The following is a 24,541-nucleotide window of genomic DNA, read 5'->3' on the forward strand; positions in this document are numbered from 1 at the left end:
AGAGAGAATTTTGATTTTTTGTTTGGAAACAGGGTCTTGCTAGGCTTCTGAGGATCTGCTATATTGCTGAAGTTAGTCTCAAATCTTCCATCCTCCTGTTTTATCCTTCCAGTACTGGGATTATAGGCATGTGCCCCTCCATACCTGGTTTAAAAAGCTACTTTTTTTTTTTTTTTTGGACTAGAGATTGAATCCCAGGACATTTTACCTCTGAGCTACACTCCCAGCCCTATTTTATTTATTTATTTATTTTTAAAATAAGGTTTCATTGCTGGGAATGGTGGCGCATGCTTGTAATCCCAGCATTTGGGAGGCTGACACAGGAGGACTGTGGTTCGTGGACAGCCTCAGCTACTTAGTGAGGCCCTCTGTAACTTAGTGAGACCCTGTTTCAAAATAAAGAATAAAAATAGGGCAGAGGGTGTGGCTCGGAGGTCAAATGCCTCTGGGTTCCCTCCCCAGACCCGCAATAAATAAATAAATAAACAAACAAATAAATAGAGCAACAAATCATCTAGGCACTAGGCAGAACAATGTTCAAAAGTGGCAGTGGTTACAAGGAGAAGGCTAGTGAATATCCGTGGAAGCAGACATATCGAGAGAGGTAACGGGGACCATGTGACATCTGTCTAGTCTCAAAACTGAGGCACAGTGTGAGACGTCCCACTAACTTGCGTTAGGGGCTTTGGCCCTTCCATTTGTCTGGTGAAGGAAAGAATAACATGGGGAGCAGGGCGTGGCAGCGCATGTCTATGACCCCCAATATTTGGGAGGTTGCGACAAGAGGATACTGGGATTGAGGCCAGCCTCAGCATATTGGCGAGATGCTGTTTCAAAATAAAATAATCATAATAAAAAGGCTCGAGGTGTAGTTCGGACGTAGAATATCCCTGGGTTCAATCCCCAGTATCCAAAAATAAAATAAAATAAAATAAATAATAAAAAGCAGGAGGACTTTATGGTCTCCACAAGCGTCAGGTTACATAAAGATGATAAATACTTAACTCAGAATTGTGAGGATTATATTGGGATGATTCACGTAAAGTGCTTAGCACAGCGCCTGCAACAGTAAGCAATCAGCAAAGGTTAGCTGTTTTCACTTTCTTCCATTTCCTTCCCTCCCTTTCTGCCAGGCTCCATTCATTCTTTTCCAAGGACATGCAGGGGGCGTGTCCTCCCCCTCCGCCCCCACAAGCCCCGCCCCGGCTCTCCTCGGATTGGCTCCTGGGAGGCGGAGCCGAGGGAAGGGCCCAGTGCGGCGCGGTGGGGGCGGGGGCGCATGCGCGGGCTGGGCTGGGTGGAGGTGGAGAGGAAGAGCTGCCGGAAGTAGGCGGCGGAGGTGGCGGCGGAGCTGGCTGCAGCTGCCGGGGAAACCGAGGCGCAGGACTCGCGGCCCGCAGACAGGAAGGCCGGGGTGTCGACTCTGCGTCCCGCACCCAGGAGGCCGAGGGCTACCTTCGCTTGGGCTGAGAGTCCCTGGTCCAGCATCCTCCGCTGGACCTGGGCCTTTCCCTGAGCCCGCCGGGGGCGCCGCACCGAGGGGCTGCGGAGTCGGGGGGCCGACGCCGCGGATCCGAGAGGGGCTCCGGGCGGGGCGGGGAGAGAGGACTCTCCCCGTTCGGGTGCTGCCCCTGGGCTGGGGACCCGGAGTCTTCACCCCGGAACTGAGGCGGGGGCTTCTGGGGGCGAAGAGGGCGCGCCGCCCTCTGCCCCCGCCGGCACCCTGGCGATGACGGGCAAGTCGGTGAAGGACGTGGATCGGTACCAGGCGGTCCTGGCCAACCTGCTGCTGGAGGAGGATAACAAGTTCTGCGCGGACTGCCAGTCTAAAGGTAGCTCATCCCTCCGGGCGGGCGGGGGTCCAGCCGCGGGGCCGCGGCGTGGGGATGGGTGGCCTGCGTGGGGAGGGGGTTTCTGGAGCTCAGGGCTCTCGAGTCATCTTTAAATGACCACGCGTGCTACTCTTGCTGATGAGCCTGCTGGATTTTCTGCAGCTCGGGGTTCGGTGTGGGCGACTGTGTGTGTGTCGGTGGTTGGCCTGGGGTGGAAGTGGTCTGATGTGTTCAGGTGAGATTGTTGGTTTTAGGGCGCTGAATGACTTTGACTGTCACTCTGGAGCCTTTCATTTGCAAAGCTGTGGATGAACTGCACTGTGCGTGCCGTGTGTGTGTGTGTGTGTGTGTGTGTGTGTGTGTGTGTGTGTGTGTAGAGAGAGAGAGAGAGAGAGAGAGCGAGAGAGCGAGGAGAGAGGTGAGATGACAGAAAGGAAAACTGCTTAAATGATTTTTAAAGGTGGTGATTGTGGCTGCCTGCTATTTGGTTAGCAACTCCTGTCATTTTACAGCCTTGCTGAGAGATGACAGAATGCTTAGGTGGCTTTCTTCTTCCAGGATGTGTGCAGAGGGAAAGCTGCCTTATGCAGCGACACAGTGCGGATTTCTAGACAGCCTGGCCTTCCCTGGCTGGTGGAGTGCGTTGGAGGCCTCATGCGCGTGTGGTGGCAGAAATGAGCAGATTTGGGCTGTAGTGCAAGATCAATTTAATTAGAGGAGAAAAGGAAGCAAAGAATTCATCGGGATCCTTGCCTCCATTGTAATTACACTTCTGAGGGTGAAATATAATCATTGTAAATCGGCAGAATCATCGAGTCTTTGTTTCACGTGTCCTTGGAGATTCATGTTTTAATACAATTAAAAATCAACATGATAGGAAAGCTTGGTTACTCGTGAAATGGTTGCACTTGACATTTATAGATACACGACGCTATATTTTGGGGGCCACTATTCATTTACTTTTGTTCATAATGCAGTGGATTTACCGGGGTTGTTTGCCATGTAGCATATTGGGCATATGGTATAAAACGAAAATCTAAATGTGCTTGTCTTTATCTATTTTGAGAAAGGAAGTAAATGCTTAATCCATGCTTTCACTCGATTGCCATTCAGTTTAGAATAAGGTTATGTAAGGAGGTCAGAGGAATGATACACTGATTTAGACACCTAGTAATATATTTTAGTGACCTCTACAAATAGGTAAATGGGATGTGTCATTAGGAAAGCAGGTCCCCAGACTTGTTTCCTGAATTTTTACATTCGCAAGAATTTATTTTTTAAAAAAGTATTTTAGAGACAGTTTATGTTGACTAGTTTAATTTCTTATAGGTTAAATCTTGTTAGCTCTTGTGCAAGATTTATTGGAAAATTCAATTTAAAATTTAGGCATGTGTCTTGGAATTTGTTCCAATTCCCTTTTGTCCTCAGTTGACAGATCTTGAGTCACAGTGAAGCAACCCACTGAAGTGAGCATTGCTACATTTGGGGAGTCAGATGCCATTTTGATGATTACTACCACCCCTCCCCCATTTCTCATATTGTTCTTATACTTACTCATATTCCAGTAAAATATAGCGTATGGAAGAGAAGTTGATTCACCTCTTCTTCCTCCAAATTCTTTGATGCTTCTTACTTATAGCCTTATTGGGATTCATAAAGTGAAGCACTAGTTAATTCTTAATGAGGACTAGTAACTACGTGCTTGTAAACTTTATTTGATACTGTTGACGGTGAACACTTGCATCAGTAGTATGTTTAGTTGGAAGAGATATTGGAAAACTATTAGCTAAAATGATATTTGTGCTTGGGTTTACTTATCTGTATTTTTCATGTCCTTTCTTAGAAAACTGAAATCAAATTTTATAGTCCCTAGTGAGTGTTCATCTACTAATATGCAGTCAGTTGATAGAGCCTGGACTACAGACCTAGAGCACATTTTTTGTGTGCGTGTGGTACTGGGGGTGGAACCTAGAGGCTTTCTACCTCTGGGCTATATTTCCAGACCTATTTTTATATTTTATTTGGAAACAGGGTCTCACTAAGTTGCTGAGAGCCTCACCAAGTAGTTGAGGCTGGCTTCGAACCTGTGCGATCCTCCTGGCTCAGCCTCCTAAGCACAGAGATTACAAGTGTGTGCCACTACACCCGGCTTATAGCAGATATTTTTATAATGTATTTGGCAATGACTCTTTTATGTACTGGGAATTGAACCCAGGAGCATTCTACCTCCGAGTTACACTCCCAGACTTATTTATTTATTACTTATTATCTTGTGATACTGGGGATTGAACCCAGGGGCATGCTACCCTATCCCTATTTTATTTTTCAATTTTGAAACAGGGTCCCACTAAGTTTCAGAGGGCCTCACGAAGTTGCTGAGGCTGGCTATGAACCTGTGATCCTCCTATCTCAGCCTCCCCAGTACTGGGATTACAAGTGTACACCACCATGCTTGGCTTATTTTTAATTTTGAAACAGGGTCTCACTAAGTTGCTGAGGCATGTATGTTATTTCAAGGTATGTTCCAAGGCTCTACATAGAGTATCTTGACTTCTTAAGTGACTTGGAAGGCAGCTTCTCGCATTGATGGCACTTAGGAAGTGTCCTAAGCCCACCCACAGCACCTTTGAGTGGCAAAGAGGCAGAGTAATGGAAGGGGAGGTAGGCTTGAGGATGAAGCCTTGAGGCAAGCCCCTGCACCCAGCTTCTGGGACCTTCCTGACCTTCAGCATGCCACTCGACTTTCTCAGCTCCATTTTCTTAGTTTGAAAAATGAAAGTACCTTGTACGTTAGTGTGATTCAAATGTAAGCCTCATTGGTTTTTACCATTGCTTAATTGATTTTCTCCCTCCCCCCGTACTGGGGATGATTGAACCCAGGAGCATTCTATCTTCGAGCTACAGCCCCAGCCCTTTTTTTTTTTGTGGCGCTGGGAATCAAACCTGGGGCTTTATGTATGATGGATAAGAGCTCTACCATTGAACTACATCCCTAGCCTTTTTATTTTAAATTTTGAAACAGGGTTTTGCTAAATTGCTGAGCTGGCCTCAGTCCTGTGATTTTCCTGTTTCAGCCTTCCAAATACTGGGATTATAGTGTGTGCCATCACACCTGGCTTGATCTTAACTTTATCTTAATTTTTTTTTTTTTTTTTTTTTTTGCAGGTCTGGGGATGGTACCTGGGGGTATTCGACTTCCAAGCTACACCCCCTGCCCTATTTTTTTTTTATTCTTCTTTTTGAAACAGGGTCTCACTAAGTTGCAGAGGGCCTCACTAAGTAGCTGAGGCTGTCCGCAAACTGTGATCCTCCGGTCTCAGCCTCCCAAGTGCTGGGATTACAAGTGTGCGGCACCATGCCCAGCTTTATCTTAATTTTTTTAGTTTCACTTTTTTTTTTTTTTTTGAGGTACTGGGGATGAAACCAAGGGGCATTCTACCTCCAAGCTACACCCCAGCCCTATATTTTATTCTTTCTTTTATTTTTTGGTGTCACTGGGGATGGAACCCAGGGGCTTTCTACCTCCAGGCTATACTCCAGACCTATTTTATATTTTATTTGGAAACAGGGTCTTACTAAGTTGCTGAGAGCCTCACTAAGTAGCTGAGGCTGGCTTCAAACCTATGTGATCCTCCTGTCTCAGCCTCCCAAGTACTGGGATTACAAGTGTGCACCATCACTCCCAGCTTTTCTTTTCTTTTTCTTTTTCTTTTCTTTTTTTTTTTTTTTTGTACTAAGGATGGAACCCAGAGGCATTCTACCTCTGAGCTACACCCCCAGCCCTATTTTTATTCTTTATTTTGAAACAGAGTCTGACTGAGTTGCAGAGGGCCTCACTAAATAGCTGAGGCTGTCCTCAAACCCGGATCCTCTTGTCTCAGCCTCCCGAATGCTGGTTTTATAAGTGTGTGCCACCATGCCTGGCTTAGTTTCACTTTTTAACTTCATTCCTTCACAGTGCTCTGGTTATGGGAAGCCACAGTTAGAATGACTCACCCAGTAATTCCCTAGTTTTTAGGCTAAACCCCATTCCTATATATGGCAATTCTGGCATTTTTGCAGAGGTACTTTATGATACCCTTGAGGATGCCCTCTGGATATTTCCTGCATCTTAAGCCTTGTATAAAAGATTAGACCAGGGAATTTCTGTGTGTGGAAATTTTCTAATTGTAGTCCTGAATTTAAATTTTTATGAATAATTTCTAGCTTTCATTTGTTTTCCACCAATAGCTAAGCCGTTGCTTTTTTTTTTTTTTGGTGGCACTGGGGTTCCTGGAAGCCCTTCAACCTCTGGGCTACACTCCCAGACCTATTTTATATTTTTTTTATTCGGAAACAGGGTCTCCTAAGCCAGCGCGCACGGCTGGCTTCGAACTTGCGCGATCCTCCTGTCTCTGCCTCCCAAGCGTGGGGATTACAAGCGTGCGCCACCACGCCTGGCATAAGCCGTTGCTTCTTAAATATCATTCCTTAGAATACAAACTTTCCTCTCAATTTCTAATTATTTTAGTTGTATCTGTAACACATTTTCTTTTTAGGGGGAAGGGATACTAGGAATTGACTCCAGGACCATTCTACTTGTGAGCTACATCCCAGCCCTTTTTATTTTACTTTTCATAAAAAATGTTTTTTATTTTTATATGTTTTTATTGGTGCATTATAGTCTCACATCATCATGTCAATCATGTTGACATTGACACACATGAACTTATTTTTTGTTTTGAAATAGAGTTTTGGAAGGTTGTCGAGCATCTTGAGACTTGCTAAAGCTGTCCTTGAACCTGTGATCCTTCTGTCTCAGCCTCCCAAGTATCATTATGGCCTATGGCACTGTGCTTGGCCAGAAAATATTTCTAGGTACTACTCAAAGGGAGAGGTGGAAAAAAAAATCCATCAGGTTTAGACAGCAGAGGAGTTCTGCCTCCATTTATAGTTGTTAAACACCTTTCTTTCGCCAAAATCAAATAACTTTCTGGGTCGTTACAGCTAATGCACCTTAACTCTGACAGTCATGGTTAGATTGACACAGTTTAACTAAATGTAATTTACCAAAGTCCCCATTAAATTGTCTTTTAATATCAACATGTTAAACCTATTCCCTGGGAGTTACGTTTCTTATTTGTTCTCCTTGTTTTGAACATCATTCTGTGGCAGAGAAAAAGAGTTCAAAATGTTGTGTCTTTTAGGGAGAACTCTTTGCAAGCCTGAGATCTCACACTACATACATGTATTCAGAATTTTTTTGTTGTTGCTGTTGTTATATTGGGGATTGAAAGAAAGAGCACTCTACCTCCTGGGCATGGCACCAGCCATTTATATATATATTTTTTTAATTTGAAAGAAGTTCTTGCTAAGTTGCTAAGGCTGGCCTTGAACCTGTGGTCCTTCTATCTCAGCCACCCAAGTGCCAAGATTACCAGCCTGTGCCATTGTGTCTGGCCAGAAAATATTTCTGAGCACCTACTTTGTGTCAGATACACTACCAGAGTATTTGTATTCAAAGATAAGGCTTTTGATCTCAAAGATTTGGAGTCTAATAGGAGCAGATGTATAAAACAAATAAACAAGGCAATGTAGTAGTTATCAGTATGGCCTTGCACACAGGGAGTGCTGAAAGCACTGGAGAAGGCAAATACATCTTTCTCAGTAAGTTTTGGCTTCAAAGAGACAAGTAGGCTGTTTCTTAAAGGATAAGCAGGACTTTGCCATGTGAATTTAGGGGGGTTTTCATTCTAGAAAAAGGAAACAATGTGCAAAACCTCAAAGTATATGGTGTGTGTGTGTGTGTGTGTGTGTGTGTGTGTGTGTGTGTGTGTGTTTTAAATTGGTGGTACTAGTGATTGAACTCAGGGGCATTCTACCTCTGAATTACACCCCAGCCTTATTTTGAAATAGGACCTTGCTAGGTTGATGAGACCTTGCTAGACCTACTAGCAAGGTCTCACTACGTGCTGGGTCTGTCCTTGAATCTGTGATCCTCTTGTCTCAGCCTCCCAAGTACTGGGTTTACAGGCCTGAGCCACCATATCTGGTTGGTTTAGTATATTTTGACCACAAGCTGGGGAATGGTGAGGAGCAGAATTTGGCATCTAGTCAGGGGTCAATAAAGTTAAAATCCTAGTGCTATAGTTGACTTGCTCTAGGTCATTGAGATTGCGAATCTGCATTATGCTTTAGATTCCCTGTTGTGTGAGAAGCCCATGGTGTTACTCTAGATAAATTATAAGTATTGCACGTATGAAATGCTTTCTAATTGTTGAATAGTAAGAAAGGTCTGAGTTTTGTGCCCACTAAATCTCCATGGAAGTGTACCTTCATGAGTACATTAAATTATCTTAGAAAAATCGAATGAAATGCCAGCAATAACTGTTATGTCATTTCCAGAGCTGATGCTGCCAATTTTTGAGGTCTAACATACTCTTTGCTAAAGCAGGTCATATTTTGAATGTCTGATGTGTGTTCTCCGTCGCATCAAGCACTTGGGATGTGCAAACAGGTAGCCACAGCCTCACTTTTTGGGTCTACTTTTCAGCGAAGCTTTTGTTTCCAGATAAATCAGAAAACTGCCTTCTTTCTGCATTTTTCATCTGATGTCATTATGGTATGTAGGTGGCAGCTTTCTTGGGCACAGTTGTCTATATAACTGTTCACCTCATGAGTCATTGTCTGTTTCTGTTCTTCTGCCTAAAAATTCCATTTCAGAAATAATATCATGCAATCGGTGACTGTAACACATTACTCATTTTGTACATCACCGCTGGCTTTCTATGTTATGTTGACGGAATCTACCTGTGCCATCGCGAAAGGGATAAAGTCACTTACTGAACTGAGTCACACTCTCTTTCTCCAAATGGTAACCCCTGTGAAAATGAGGCCAAGCGAGAATGTGCATAGAATATTCATAGGATTTACATCCCAAGCGCACAGTGCCTAACTTCAGTTCTTGCGCCTGCTCAGACCCTTACCACAGTTGTACTGCTCTTGGAGCCAGTAGCCAGGCTAAGTAGATAGCTAACTTTGAAGACGTTCAGCACTGGCCCCTGGAATGTGACAGTTCAGCCTACCACGTTGAAAAGGTAGGAACCAAGTCCATGTAGAGGAGAACGCCTTAACGTTACTTCACTTTTGCCAAATTCCTCGGTTGTTAAATCAGTAGCCCTGCATTGGTTATTTTGTAGGTTGTGATCTGCCACGTGTCCACTGGGGTATAAGCCCAGGAGGGCAGGGTTGGGTCCCGCTCTGTTAACCGTGGTCTTCCCCGCAGTGGATAGGGCTTGACAAACCAGGCTCTCAGCACATCTTGGTTTGAATGAATGAACAGATCTTCTCACCTATAAATCTTTTCTTCTTCATTAGAAGAAATCTGCTATAGGTTATTTGAATACTCATTTAAATTCTTAGAAAAACTATTTCCTGAAAAACAAGTTAAAAAAAGTTTTAAAGTCCCTATTAAAATGTCCCCCCAGTCAAGGAAACAGAAATTACTGTAGGTCATATAAGCAGAGAGAATTTCATATAGAGAATAGGTTGGTTTCAGAGGTGAGAGAAGAGCTAAGAAACTAAAGAGAGGTGGGTGAGGTGCCCCAGGGGTTAGCAATACTTGGGAACAACTGCGGCCCCAAAGAAAACAGAGGTGCTGGTGTCACCGAGGGCCCGAAGCCCTACTGCCTTGGTGTGAGGTCGCAGCATGGAAAGAGGGGCTGTCCACTGGTAGCCAGAACCCAGGCCCAGGAGAAAGGAAGCTGGCTTCTGCCTTCCTCTTGCCCCTTGTCCCCACCAGTACCTCCTATTGAGGGAGGCTATCCAGAAATGAGTCGACAAGAGAGCTGGGGAGGCGCAGCTCCCTGTGATACAGTGAAGCCAGTAGGATCCAAGGCCAATGGGCACTTAAAACATCTCCAACATATAATCTTTTCCCCTGGAGTTACTACAAAAAAAGATAGGAAGGGTTTTTAGGCAGATACAGCCTTGTGTGCTTCTAAAGGATCTTGACTGTTGCTAAAACAGTAATTAGTCCTAGGAAGTAATGTAACAACTCAGGCATAGCCGGTGTAATTAGGGTGTGTGACTAGGTGAATTGGTTTCTGTTGAATCTGTATTGACTGCTGACCGCTGCCAGGAATGTTTTATCATTTGGTTACTCAAGGAAGTAGGTTCCCACCCTCCAGCTGTGGCATGTCTTGGGCTTATGCACGGTGCATCTTCACTGAGCTGTCCCATTTACCGCTAGATGACCTGAGTCAAAAGCACAGAAGATGTATGAAAGATTTTGGGGACATCAGCCTTAAACACGGTGCAGCTTAGTCCTCTTCCCTTGAGAGTTAAGGTAACTGTGGTAGGGCTAATTTTCCTGGTTCCATACATCATTTTGACTAGTGTTTTTGGTTGGTTGGTTTCTCCCACAAGTTCATATAGGTTAGCTCTGGGAGAGAGAGGTGTATCGATTTTCTTCTCCACTAAACTTGAAAAGTATTTTGTCAAATAAGGATTGCTGCTGCTCTGTTTAAAGGCAGGGCTTCCCAAGTTACCACCACTGGTTTTCTTCTTGATTATGGAAGTGTTAGTGCTACAAGTCCAGTACTTTCTAGAAGTGCTTTTTTTGTCAATCAGGTCACCTGCATTGGGGCCCTAGCTCCATTAATGGAATGGGTGGAACTAGGCCAGCAGAAGGTTTCAGTGCAGTGTGAGCATGTCAGCTTTGTGGCTGTTACTTTCTGCAGAGACCACAGATAAGAGACTTTCATTGTTTAAGTCACTAACTGTAAAAATCACATAGGTTTCACTGTTTTCCACTCTTCTCCAAAAAGTTAATTTCCTCTTGGCAAGTGTTACTGTAATGCACAGATATAATGAAAATGTAATTTGGCATTTAAAAAAAGCATTATCCAACTGCTTCCCAGAATATCAGTTCTTTCCAGCCAGGCCCTTTTGCCTTAAAAGGTTTAGATATAGATATTTTTCTTTTATTAGGTACTGGGAATTGAACCCAGGGGCATGCTACCTCTGAGATAAACCCCCAGCCCTATTATTTTTTTTATTCTTTATTTTGAAACAGGGTCTCACTAAGTTGTAGAGGGCCTCACTAAGTAGCTGAGGCTGGCTGTGAACCTGTGATCCTGCTGTCTCAGCCTCCTAAGTACTGGGATTACAAGTGTGTGCCACCACACCTGGCTCAGCTATGCATTTTTTTTTTTTTTTTTTTTTTGCGGGTCTGGGGATGGAACCCAGAGGCGTTTGACGTCCGAGCTACACCCCCTGCCCATTTTTTTATTCTTTATTTTGAACCAGGGACTCACTGAGTTGCGGAGGGCCTCACTAAGTAGCTGAGGCTGGCCACGAACCGCGATCCTCCAGTCTCAGCCTCCCGAATGCTGGGATCACAAGAGTGCGCCACCACGCCCGGCTTCAGCTATGCATTTTTGAAGCCTCTTTTGTTCCTGTGTTTGAGTCTTTTCTTTCCCAAACTTTCTCCTTCCCTACCCTGCTCTTCTGGATCCTGTCTTTCCCCACAGGCTGTGAATATGGCCTACTAACAGCAGGTCCTTCCTTAGAGGAAGCCCCGGGGCCAATGCAGCTCTGCCTCCAGCTGTGGGCACCCATCAGCTCAGGTGGCCCGCAGGTGTCAGTGTGTCCGCCTCTCTCTTCCCCTGCGTCCTCCCTCTTATGTGGCTGAGACTTGCCCTGGAATCTACCTTAGTGACATGTCACTCACTGGGTCGTGACACTGCTCCTTTCCATTTTCCAATAATGAAGTGAAGTGATTCTCTGACAATTTTTGTTAATGAAACCCTCTTTCTCCTCAATTTGTGTATTTCCTTTATGCAGTCTGGTTCACTCTTAAATATATGTAGAATACAGGTTTTTTTTTTTTTTTTTTTGGTGGTAGTAGGGGTGGAACCCAGAGGCTTTCTACCTCCGAGCTATACTCCCAGACCTTTTTTATATTTTATTTGGAAACAGGGTCTTGCTAAGTTGCTGAGAGCCTCACTAAGTAGCTGAGGCTGGCTTCGAACCCGGGTGATCCTCCTGTCTCAGCCTCCCAAGCGCTGGGATTACAAGCGTACGCCACCACGCCCGGCCTTAGAATACAGTTTGTTGAAGTACTAAATTTTCTAAGCCCCCTTGAAGAATATACTTTGTTGATGTTTTCAAAATATCAAGTCAGAGCTTTAAAAAATAAATTTCTTAGTCCAAAATAATAAGAAGCCGGGCGTGGTGGCGCACGCTTGTAATCCCAGCATTCGGGAGGCTGAGACCTAGAGGATCGTGGTTCGTGGACAGCCTCAGCTACCTAGTGAGGCCCTCTGCAACTCAGTGAGACGCGGTTTCAAATAAAGAATAAAAAAATAGGGCAGTGGGTGTAGCCCGGAGGTCGAATGCCCCTGGGTTCCATCCCCAGACCCGCAAATAAATAAATAAATAAATAAATAAATAAATAAATAAATACTAGATTTCTCAGACTTTGTCATTTTTCTGTACCCCAAAACCAAATGTGTAATGCTCCCATTTAATGATGTATATAAATGGCAAGTGGGGAGAGAACGACTGCCGGCTATAGGTAATAAGCCTGTCTTTGCATAGAGATTGGAGCAAATACAGTGTCTTGTCTTTTTATTTTTTCAAAAAGCCATACTGAGCCTGGCGTGGCGGCGCACGCTTGTAATCCCAGCATTTGGGAGGCTGAGACCGGAGGATCGCGGTTCGCGGACAGCCTCAGCTACTTAGTGAGGCCCTTTGCAACTCAGTGAGACCCTGTTTCAAAATAAAGAATAAAAAATTGGGCAGGGGGTGTAGCTTGGAGGTCAAATGCCTCTGGGTTCCATCCCAGACACACACACACACACACACACACACACAAAATGCCATACTGTTTTTTGCAGCATTTGCTAGTGATGGAAAAGACCATAACTCTCCAAACCTTCACTGGGGAGCTGCATGTTTAGATGTGGGTTTACATGTCAGTCCTACAGTGTGACTTGGTATCATTTGCCTAAAGTTAAAGTGCACGAACAACTTGGGTTGTTTGACTACTTCTACTTCCTCTTCTCTGCGTAACTGGAAGTCCCCAATGTGAATTTAGCAATGAGTTCTCTAGTGTTTCTTGCTTTGAATTAAAATTTTTGTCTTAATATTGTTTACATGGTTGCTTTTTCTCTTATCTCTGAAACATAATTTCTTACAGGATCTTCTGTGTAAAGCAACGATAGCTTGTGCTGCCGTATGGAGCTTCTGGGGGAGGGACAGGGTCGTCTTTTTGTTGTTGCTGATACTTTAGCTCTTGTGACAAGTGACCCGAGCCCTCAGTGAAGAAATAGGAAGGAAACTCCCTGTTTTTACCATCATGTTTTTCTTCAGAAGAGCTATGAACAGCACAGCTAATGGGAGCCAGTTTGAGTGTGACAGCTGATTTGAAAAAGAAAGAATTAAAAGATTCAGGCTCTTCTGCTGTGTTGAAAGCCTTTTTACTGAGAGAGTAGCTGTTTGGAACGGGGCTCAGTTGACCCTGTTGCGCTGAGAGTGGGCATGAGGAGTTTGGTTAGAGGAATTGCTGCAGACTGAGATCTGAGAGCAGCTGTTTCCCTCACAGACCTTCTCTCTGCGGCTGCTAGATGAACATTCCCAGCTTGTTTAAAGGAGCAAGAAAGTCTCCTCAAATGCAGCTATGGAACCAGGAGTACTCCAACTTAGCGCTGCTGAGCTCTACTTGGTTTTGAGCCTTGTCTGTGAACAGAGGCAGGCTCACACAAGTGATCGAATCAAGAGTCCATATTCCAGCAGAGTACAATAGGTCCCAGTTTCATTAGACTTCTCATGCATTTAAGGAAGAAAAAAAAAAAAAAGATTCGTTGTCATTGGAACAGACTCCCAGACCAGTTGGACTTTGTCTTATGGGGATTTGGGGCAGTAGAAAGGTAGGGGTGCCTATTATCTAAATAGTAAATGTTTTTTCTTTAAAGAGCAGAGTCACAGAATCTTCATGTTTTCTGACTGCAAAAGTTATCCACATTCATGGAAAAAGTCATTGGAAAATATGAAAAGCAGAATGATGCACAAGCTCCCATAGTCCTCATCACATTACTTCCTTGAGTGCATATCACAGTAATGTATTTTATTTACTTTTGTGGCACTGGGCAATGAACCCAGAGTTGTTCTACCTTCGAGTTATACCCTCAGCCCCATCTTTATATTTTAGTTTTGAAACAGAGTTTTGCTAAGTTGCTGAAGGCCTTGCTAAGTTACTGAGGCTGACTCTAAAACTATGATCCTCCTGTCTCAGCCTCCTAAGTTCTGGGAGCACCACACCCAGCACCATTGATTTTATACCCTTCTTATTTTGCTTAACAAATATAATAATAATAATAATAATAATAATAATAATAATAATAATTATTATTATTATTATTATTGCAGTGCTGGGGATGAAACCCAGGGGCATTCTACCTCCAAACTACCCCCCCAGCCCTATTTTTTATTCTTTATTTTGAAACAGGGTCTCACTGAGTTGCAAAGGGCCTCACTAAATGGCTGAGGCTGTCCTTGAACCCACATCCTCCTGTCTCAGCCTCCCAAATGTTGGGATTACAAATGTTAGCCACCATGCCTGGCTCATGATCATTTTTATAACATTTCAAACATCTTTTTTGTGTGTGGTACTAGGGATTGACCCTAGGGGCATTTTACCTCTAAGCCACATCCCCAGCCCTTAAAAAATTTTTTTGTTGTTGTTGTTGTTTTGAAACAGAGTCTCACTAGGTTGCTGAGACTCTTGCTAAGCTGCTGAGGTTGTCCTCAAGCCTGTGATCCTCCTGTCCCAGGCTCCTAAGTATTGGGATTATAGTGGGTTACTACGCCCAGCACATTAATAACATTTAAATACTTTTATTGTACTCCATCATGGGAATATGTCATTATTTACTTAGTTCTTGTCCAATTGTTAGACATTTGGATTGACAGTTTTTAATATTACAAATAATGATACTAAGCCGGGCGTGGTGGTGCACGCTTGTAATCCTAGCATTCAGGAGGCTGAGATAGGAGGATTGCCATTTGTGGATCGCCTCAGCTACTTAGTGAGGTCCGTTGCAACCCAGTGAGACCCTGTTTCAAAATAAAGAGTAAAAAATGGGCCTAGGGATGTAGATTGGAGGTAGAATGTCCCTAGGTTCCATTACTGGTCCCAGTACTGGAAAAAAAAAGTATAAAAGGGAATCCTTTGGCTTGGCCCCATTTGGAAATGGTTTTGCTGGGAGGCTTTCATTCTTTTTTTTTTTTGTACTGGGTGTGGAACCCAGGGGCTTTTTCTACCTCTGGGCTATACTTCCAGACCTATTTTATATTTTATTTGGAAACAGGGTCTCACTAAGTTGCTGAGAGCCTCACTAAGTAGCTGAGGCTGGCTTCGAACCTGTGCAATCCTCCTGTCTCAGCCTCCCAAGCTGGGATTACAAGCGTGCGCCACCACGCCTGGCAGACTTTCATTCTTAAATGCTTATTGCAGTAGACATCTGTTGAGGCAGGGAGTGGAGAGCTGGTAGAACTCTGGTGCTAGTGCAGCTTTGTGGACTATATACAGCAAGATGGACCAGCACTTAATATCCTGTGCATAGTTTATAAAATATTGTTGTGCTGTCGATTTGCCTTTTATGTTTTTCACACAGTCCTTCTTTGCTTAAACTCATCACTGGAGGGTGGATTAGAGGCCCGACCTACATAATAACTACTGCTCTACTGCTTTTTTTTTTTTTTTTTTGCCGATCTGGGGATGGAACCCAGGAGCATTCGACCTCCGAGCCACACTCCCTGCCCTATTTTTTATTCTTTATTTTAAAACAGGGTCTCACCAAGTTACAGAGGGCCTCACTCACTAAGTAGCTGAGGCTGTCCGCAAACCGCGGTCCTCCAGTCTCAGCCTCCCAAATATTGGGATTACAAGCGTGCGCCACCACGCTCGGCTACTGCTGCTTTTTTGAACAGGGGCTTTTCTTAGACTGTATGTGAGGACGAGGGCAGAGTCTTCATGCCTGGCTCTATACCTAACGCACTGTGTCTGGCAGTTTCCCTGCCCCCACCAGGAATAGTATTATTCCTTTAATGTGTGTTCCGATCATATTCTTTTTTTGTTTTGTTTTCTGACCGTCACCTTCATACTCCTAACCAGCTATCTGATGATCTGCGACAGTCCAGGAAGCCGAGTGGGGATGGCAGGGCTGTCTTCTGGCAGTTGCTTCTTTGCACCGTTTTGCTGTGTGCTTCCGGCATGAGCTTCGTTGAAAGCTGGAGCCAGTCACAAAGCTAGTGCTCTGCCCTCGCGGTAGCGCGTGTGACACCTCGTCTCTAGGAGAAGGTACCGGGGGTGTGAAACAGGAGGCTGAAGCAGCAGTCCTTTGGCCTTCGCGTGGAATGGGAGTAAATATTTAGACACTGTTCTCAGGTGGCGCAGAAATTCATAATAACCTTGCAGCAGTTTCAGAAGCTCTCTTTTAACCCATTGAAACGGGTTTGTTTCCTTTGAAGAACATTTCTTTGGCTCCTTTGAAGCCGGGATTATTTTCCTAGAGACCGGCCCTAGGTTTTTGTGCATAACGTTCCCTCCTTGTGGCTGGCATCTTTGCCATATGCCTTTGTGCCAGATCTTTTGACCTGTATATCTCATTATTCTCAACTCTAAAATACCCTGGCTTTGAAACATCATGCTGATTTTTTTTTATCTTTTTATTATTATTTTTTGTCGTCTTTGTGAAAGGGCAGATCTCTGCCTTTTACTCTCCTCGCTCAAGCCAGGGCCGTTTTGGTGACTAATGTGCAGCCTGCCACCGGACTGATGACTTGTACTTTGATCCCAGAAATAGAATTCATTTCTATTCTGCTGTTTGTTTAGAAATGAAAGCGCTCCAGCTTGTCGGCGAAGGCCGTGATTCTGTTAAACTGGCACTAATTCTCTATGTGTTTGCCTTGCTCGGGCTCTCTGATGTGTTCGCAGAGCAGCCCCACCCCATTGTAGAGAGAAGTTTTCAGGTGTGTGTTCTTGCAGGAGGGCTCAGGCGTTGACTCAGAAGGCTTGCATAGAGCCTCTGCCTGGGCAGAAGGCGTGCGCTTCCCCGGGAACAGCGAAAGCCTTTCTGCCTGGACACTGGGTCTTGAGCTCTAGTGTGTCACACCTTTCTCCCCTTCTGGGCTTCCTTTTGAGGAAGGGGAGTGTGGATAGCGAGGACTGTAAGTCTTCACATAGCACCTCGGATACCGAAATCTCGGCAGCAGAGTGAATCGTAGGTTGTAAGAAAAAAGAACAAGCTGGGCTTGGTGGCTCAAGCTTGTAATCTCAGTACTTGGGGAAGCTAAAACTGGAGGATCTCAGGTTGGTAGTCAGCCTCAGCTACTTAGTGAGGCCCTCCACAACTTAGTGAGACCTTGTTTCAAAAAGTAAAGAATAGCTGGGCGTGGTGGCACAAGTTTGTAATCCCAGCATTCGGGAGGCTGAGACCTGAGGATTGCGGCAGACAGATATCCTGAGCTACTTAGCGAGGCCCTCCACAACTTAGTGAGACCCTGTTTAAAAAATAAAAGAATAAAGCCGGGCATGGTGGCACATGCTTGTAATCCCAACATTTGGGAGGCTGAGACCGGAGGATCGTGGTTCACGGACAGCCTCGGCTACTTAGTGAGGCCCTCTGCAACTCAGTGAGACCCTGTTTCAAAATAAAGAATAAAAAAAAAAAAAATTGGGCAGGGGGTGTAGCTCAGAGGTTGAATGCCCCTGGGTTCCATCCCCAGACTCAATAAATAAATAAATAAATAAATAAATAAATAAATAAATAAGAATAATGACGCCGGGTGTGGTGGTGCATGCTTATAATTCTCGTGCTTGGGAGGCAGAGACAAGAGGCTCACACATGTTTGAAGCCCCTTGCTGGCTTAAGAGACCCTGTTTCCAAATAAAAATATAAAATAGGTCTGGGAGTATAGCCTGGAGGAAGAAGGGTTCCACCCCCAGTACCACCAAGAAAGAAAATAATTATAATAAAATTAAAATTAAATAAAAGAATAAAAAAAAGGACTGAAGGTATAGCTTGGAGGTCGTTTGGGGAGGTTCCATCCCCAAACCAAAAAAAAAAAAAAAAAGAGTAAAGAATAAAGATAGGGGTGGGAAAGCCGGGCGTGGTGGTGCATACTTGTAATCCCAGCTTGGGAGGCTGAGACAGGAGGATCACACAGGTTCGAAGCCAGCCTCAGCTACTTAGTGAGGCTCTCAGCAACTTAGTGAGACCCTGTTTCCAAATAAAATAGAAAATAGGTCTGGGAGTATAGCTCAGAGGTAGTAAAATGCCCCTGGGCTCCATCCCCAGTACTGGGAAAAAATTAAAAAGAACACCCCAAAAATATATCAATTTAGAGACCATTATTGATTATCTGCTATGCATAGCACACGTTAGGGTATGTAGCTCCAGCTCAGCTGATGATCATTTCTTCTGTGAACTTTGGCAGATTTCTAGTCTTAGGTTCTCCAACTGTGCTCAGGCTAGAAAATACCTTAAGGTTCTTTCCAATTTTAGCATTCTGTACTTATATTAGCTTTCCATCACTGCAATGAAATACTTAAGGCAATGACAAAGAGAAAAGATTTATTATGTCTCATGGTTCTGGAGGATCTGGTCCAAAATCAGGTGGCCCCATGGCTTTGGGCCTCTGCAGGGGCAGCGCCTCATGACTGGAGTGCGTGGCGGAGTAGACCACTTGCGTCACGAGCAGGAAGCAGAGGGGGAAAGGCCGGGTCCCCACAGCCCCAGGGGCCCGAGCCTCCCACAAGGCCCACCTCTCAAGGCTCCACCACCTCCCTGTAGTGCCAGCCTAGGGAATAACCAAGCCTTTAACACATGGACCTTTGGAAAAATCCAAATCATGGCGAAACCCTAAATGTTTATCTCTAGGTTACAGAACAAGAGAAGTCTTTTCTGCAGAATTTCCATATTTTTATTTTTATTTATTTATTTATTTATTTATTTATTTATTTATTTATTGGTGGTACTGGGGTTCCTGGAAGCCCTTCTACCTCCGGGCTACACTCCCAGACCCATTTTTTACATTTTTTTTATTTGGAAACAGGGTTTCCTAAGCCAGCACGCGTGGCTGGCTTCGAACCTGCACGATCCTCCTGTCTCTGCCTCCCAAGCGTGGGGATTACAAGCGTGCGCCACCACGCCCGGCTAGAATTTCCATATTTTTATATCGCTACTGTTTTAAGCCAAATGGCTTAAAAATGGTTCCCTTAGAGCAGGATTTCTTGACCTCAGCACTGTTGACATTTTGGATATTTCCTTGCTGCGGGGTCTGTCCTATGTACTTGAGGATGTTTAGCGGCATCTCCTGGCCTCCGCCCACTGGACGTCTAGCATGTCCCCACCCCCAGCCAGTGAGACAACCAAAACACTTCCAGCCGTTGGCAATGCCCTTGAGGATAAATAGCTGTGGTTGGGAACTGTTGGTCCAGAGCATATATTCCCAAACTTATTGGCTTACCTCCCCCCTTTCAGGAGATAATAATTACTCAGCACTCCTGTGGGTCCTTCAATCACACCCTCATTTTTATTTAATGCCCCCAGCTATACCTGAGGCTACTCCTGACCCCTCTGGATTGCCTCATTGTCCCCAGGGGGAGGGGGACAATATCACCAGCGTTGGTAACCTAGAGGGAGAAGAGTGAGACTGTCTGTGGGCTCTTTATACCGTCAACTCTCATGGTGGCCTCCACTGGCTATTTCCTGTGCTATCAGCAAGTGTGTTTTCGGCACTTGCCCTATGCAGGTGAGTGTGGGCACTTGATTGTGAGGGGATTTAAGGATAATGCCGAGTTGTGAAGTATCAGGTCACCTGGCTGGCTCTGACATGGTGTGCAGCTGCTAGCTCAGCGGTCTCCCCCCACATACCTGCTTCCCCTGGCCTGCTCTTGGCCACGGGCTGAGGCACTGGCTGAAATGCATAGAAGAATTTATTTGCAAAAGCTATCGGGTCAGCAACTCAGAAATCCCCTGGGTTTGTGAGTTCTGGACCAGGACTGGAATCTTAGTATTGTGGGTTTGTCCCTTGATCTGCCCAGGGGAAGAAATTAACCTGTCGCCAGAGTGGCAGCATCAGGCTGCTGATGGTGGATGAAGGGCCACCTCAGGGTCAGAGGCCACCTCACCCTTCTTTATCAATTTCTTCTAAAGACTCCACAATCCTAAGTCCACAGTGGGCAGGCTCACTTGCATCTGCAATATTTCTTTTCTTTTCTTTTTTTCTTTCTTCTTTAAGGATATGAGTGGGCACAGGTTGTTGCAAAGAGGATGTTAGCCGGGCGTGGTGGCGCACGCTTGTAATCCCCGCGCTTGGGAGGCAGAGACAGGAGGATCACGCAGGTTTGAAGCCAGCCGCGCGCGCTGGCTTAGGAGACCCTGTTTCCAAATAAAAATGTAAAAATAGGTCTGGGATTGTAGCCCGGAGGTAGAGGGCTTCCAGGAACCCCAGTACCACCACCAAAAAAAAAAAAAAAAAAAAAAGAGGATGTTAAATCTTTTTTTTTTTTTGTGGGTCTGGGGATGGAACCCAGAGGCATTTGACCTCCGAGCTACACCTTCTGCCCTATTTGTTATTCTTTATTTTGAAACAGGGTCTCACTGAGTTGCAGAGGGCCTAAGTAGCTTAGGCTGTCCACGAACTGTGATCCTCCAGTCTCAGCCTCCCGAATGCTGGGATTACAAGCGTGCGCCACCACGCCTGGCTGAGGTTGTTAAAACTATAACTTAAAGTAAACTAAAAAATATCGGGGACTGAATGTCCCCAGAGGATTAAGACAGTAATTTCTGGCCAGTGAAGTTAGCATGTGTTACCTGAAGGGAGGTCACGAATGCTAGGGAATTAGTTCAATTATAATTATAGGTTTTGAAATATCAGGTTTATCTGGCTGAATTTGAAATGCTTGCCTAACTGTTAGCTCAGCCATCTCTGTATATATCTGTACACACCTACTTACCCAGCCTGCTGTTAGCCATTGAAGGAGTGATTGAGATTTATTTTTCTGGAGATATGGCTTTTATTTTTAATTTTTAATTTTTTTTTTGCAGTACTGGGGGTGGAACCCAGGGCCATTCTACCTCCAAGCTACACCCCCAATCCCATTTTTTTATTCTTTATTTTGAAACAGAGTCTCACTGAGTTGCAAAGGGCCTCTGAGTAGCTGAGGCAGCCTGTGAACTGAGATCTTCCTGTCTCAGCCTCCTAAAAGCTGGGATTACAAGCGTGCACAACCAATTCCGACTGAGACCTAACTTTTATAATTGTTACATTTGCTTAAGTGTTAGTTTAGGTTGAGTAATTTTCTTTTCTTTTTTCTTTTTTGTGGTACTGAGGATTGAACCCAGAGGCATTCTACCTTCAAGCTACACCCCCAGCCCGACTTTTATTTCTTATTTGGAAACAAGGTCTCTCTAGATTGATGAGAGCCTTACTACTTGCTGAGGCTGTCCTTGAAACTGTGATCCTCCTGTCTCAGCCTCCCAAGTATAAGGATTACAGGCATGTACCACCATGCCTGGCTTGGTTGAATCATTTTAAAAGCATTTTTTTTCCAGTTTTTTTTTTTTTTTTTTTTTTTTGGCATTGGGGGTGGAACCCAGAGGCTTTCTACCTCCGGCCTATACTCCCAGACCTATTTTATACTTTATTTGGAAACAGGGTCTCACTAAGTTGTTGAGAGCCACATTAAGTAGCTGAGGCTGGCTTCAAACCTGTGCAATACTCCTGTCTCAGCCTCCCAAGTGCTGGGATTACAAGCGTGTGCCACCACACCTGGCTTTAAAAACATTTTTAGAGCCGGGCGTGGTGGCGCACGCTTGTGATCCCCACGCTTGGGAGGTGGAGACAGGAGGATTGCAGGTTCGAAGCCAGCCTCACTGGCTTAAGAGACCCTGTTTCCAAATAAAAATATAAAAAATAGGGGTCTGGGAGTGTAGCCTCCCAGACCTCTGGGAGGTACCTCTGGGAGGTAGAAGGGTTTTCAGGAACCCCAGTACCACCAAAAGGGGAAAAATATTTTTAGGGGGAGACGCTGGGGAGTGAACACAGTGCCTTGCACAGGTAAGGCAAGTGCTCTGCCACTGAGCTACACCACCAGCCCTTTTTATTTTTTGCTAAACAGGGCCTTGCTAAGTTGCCCGGCTGCTCTTGGAACTGGCGATCCTCCCGCCTCGGCCTCCTGAGTAGTTGGGGTGACAGGTGTGTGCCACTGTGCCCAGCAGAGCGACTAACTCTGAATTTTCTCTGCTGCCCCAGTTTTCTTTGATTCTTCAAATCCACACTCTTCGCAGGATCCGGTACAGATGGCGCTGAGTGGGGCAGAGCGTGTTCTCTGGGCATCTTTGCTGGGAAACTCTGGGATCCCAAAGCTGTGATTCTGACGCCGCAGCCCGTGTCAGTCCCTGTGCTCGGGCCTGGCGGGTTCCGAGTTCCATTCCAGCTGAGTTTTTTCTGGAGTAATTGCCCACATGGAGCCTTCAAGCCCAACAATTGTTTGTACTGAGATAGTCTCACTGTTTGGCTCCTAATGAAATAACTTTCTTCCTGCCCCCTATGAAAGCAGCTATTTTTTTGTTTCCTCCTCCCCTTTTCAGGGAAGCCGTGCCCCAGCCACCACTCTTCTAGTTTATTCATCAGTGCTTTAAGCAGGGTCTTTGTGTAGAGGAAAGTAGCTACAGCCAGAATACCATGGGCTAACTGGAGACACAAGCAGTATGGATAAGCTTTCCTCTGACTTTCCGTGTAGGATACTTCAGTTACCTTTGTGTGATAATAAGCCATTTAAACTCAATTCACATAGAAAAACATTCCTACTAGGTTTTTAAGAAGTATACTAAATTGGGAAATTTTGTTATCTAAAGTTGAATTGACCAAAATAATGAAAAACAAAAACAAAAGCTAATGAAGAATTGGGTGTGATGGTTCATGCTTGTAATCCCAGTACTTGGGAGCCTAAGACAGGAAGATCGTAGGTTCAAGGACAGCCTCGGCAACTTAGGCCATCTGCAACTTAGTAAGATCCTAAAATCAAAATAAAGAATAAAAATAGGGCTGGAGGTATAGCTTGGAGGTAGAATGCCCCTGGGTTCTACCCCTAATACCGAAAAAAAAAAAAGATTATATATATATATATATATATATATATATATATATATATATATAATTTAAGTTAACAGAATCAAAGAGTTTCTTCCGCTTCACTTCTGATGATAGTCCAGGCGGTTTACATTTTCTTATTCACCCTATTCCCAATTCCAAGTTGCCATCATCCAGGGTAATCTGCTCTAAAGAGTGTGGACAAACTCATCATCTCCACACCTTTTCAGTCATAGATTTTTTTTTTTTTTTTTTGCGGGTCTGGGGATGGAACCCAGGGGCATTTGACCTCCAGGCTACACCCCCTGCCCTATTTTTTATTCTTTATTTTGAAACCGGGTCTCACTGAGTTGCAGAGGGCCTCACTAAGTAGCTGAGGCTGTCCGCGAACCGCGATCCTCCAGGTCTCAGCCTCCCGAATGCTGGGGTTACAAGCGTGCGCCACCACGCCCGGCTCTCAGTCATAGATTTTTAGCTGGCTCTTTCTTTCCTTTACAACCTAGCTCACTCATGTGTTCAGGTTTCCCTGCATTCCTTCAGTTATTCCCAGGAAATGCACGTCTGGGCTTTCCTGAGAATGAGTGCTTCCGCCGCACAATCCTTTCTTTCCTTGGGAAGTTGTTCTCCGTTCTTCTGAGATGCCCTCAGGGCATTCTGGATGCCAGGCGGAGTGATGAAGGGCTTTGGACGCATCTCTGAGTGACCACGTCTGTCTCTGAAGGCATCATTTCACCCATAAGATGAAAGCTGAGGGGCTCACTTTTATCCTTTTTTGAGAAAGGCTCAAGTGTGTGTGTGCTCCAGTGAAGAGGTGGACCTGTTCAGGGTTTTATTGTTTTATTCCACTCACTGTGTGTGACGACGGGGAGCTGCCCGCCCTGGGAAGCAACCTGAGGCCTTCGCTGGCCTGTGCAATCAGTCAGGTCTCACTGGCTTTAGGACATTCTTCAAATCAGGCAGAAAATCTTTTTTCATTCCTAAAATGTGTCCACTCTTAGACCAGGCGTGGTGGCACTTGTAATCCTAGTACTTGGGAGTCTGAGACAGCAGGATCACAGGTCTGAAGCCAGCCTCAGCAAGTAGTGAGACTCTCTATCAACTTAGGGAGACCCTGTTTTTAAATAAGAAATAAAATTGGGCTGGGGGTGTAGCTCAAATGTAGGATCCCTCGAGGTTCAATCCCCAGTACCATGCACACAAATAAAGTATCCGCTCTTTATTATAAAAAGAATCGTTAGCACACACCAGAATCTCCAAGGGGAATGCCAAGAAATTTGGGCCTTGTCGTACACTTTCAGACAGCACCCCCAAGAGCCCTGCATAGCTGCTCAGGACCAGCTGGAAAGACATTAAGAAAAAAAAAAACACCTTTCTTAGCAGGGCAAAAATTAGAAATTTGAAACACTTTTGGCCTCAGCATTTCACATAAGGTTTGCTCAATCTTTAAAAAGTCCAGGAGACTTAATAATATCAAGAAAAACTTTACCGGGCGTGGTGGCGCACGCTTGTAATCCCCGCGCTTGGGAGGCGGAGACAGGAGGATCGCATGGGTTCGAAGCCAGCCA

The 24,541-nt window shown here is 44.9% G+C and overlaps 1 protein-coding gene across 1 annotated transcript in view; it reads left to right on the forward strand.

Annotated features, from left to right (window-relative positions):
* Positions 1 to 1,729: 1,729 nt before the first annotated feature.
* SMAP2 (small ArfGAP2) overlaps positions 1,730 to 24,541 on the forward strand; it is a gene marked incomplete at both ends in the record, with an annotated part of 49,841 nt that continues 27,029 nt past the window's right edge. The window contains one exon of the mRNA XM_080691164.1: positions 1,730 to 1,832. Within this exon, the coding sequence (XP_080547290.1) occupies positions 1,730 to 1,832 (103 nt within the window). The remainder of the gene's footprint in view (positions 1,833 to 24,541) is intronic.

Source organism: Muscardinus avellanarius (assembly GCF_963383645.1).
Source record: "Muscardinus avellanarius genome assembly, chromosome: 3".
NCBI classification, from domain to species: domain Eukaryota; kingdom Metazoa; phylum Chordata; class Mammalia; order Rodentia; family Gliridae; genus Muscardinus; species Muscardinus avellanarius.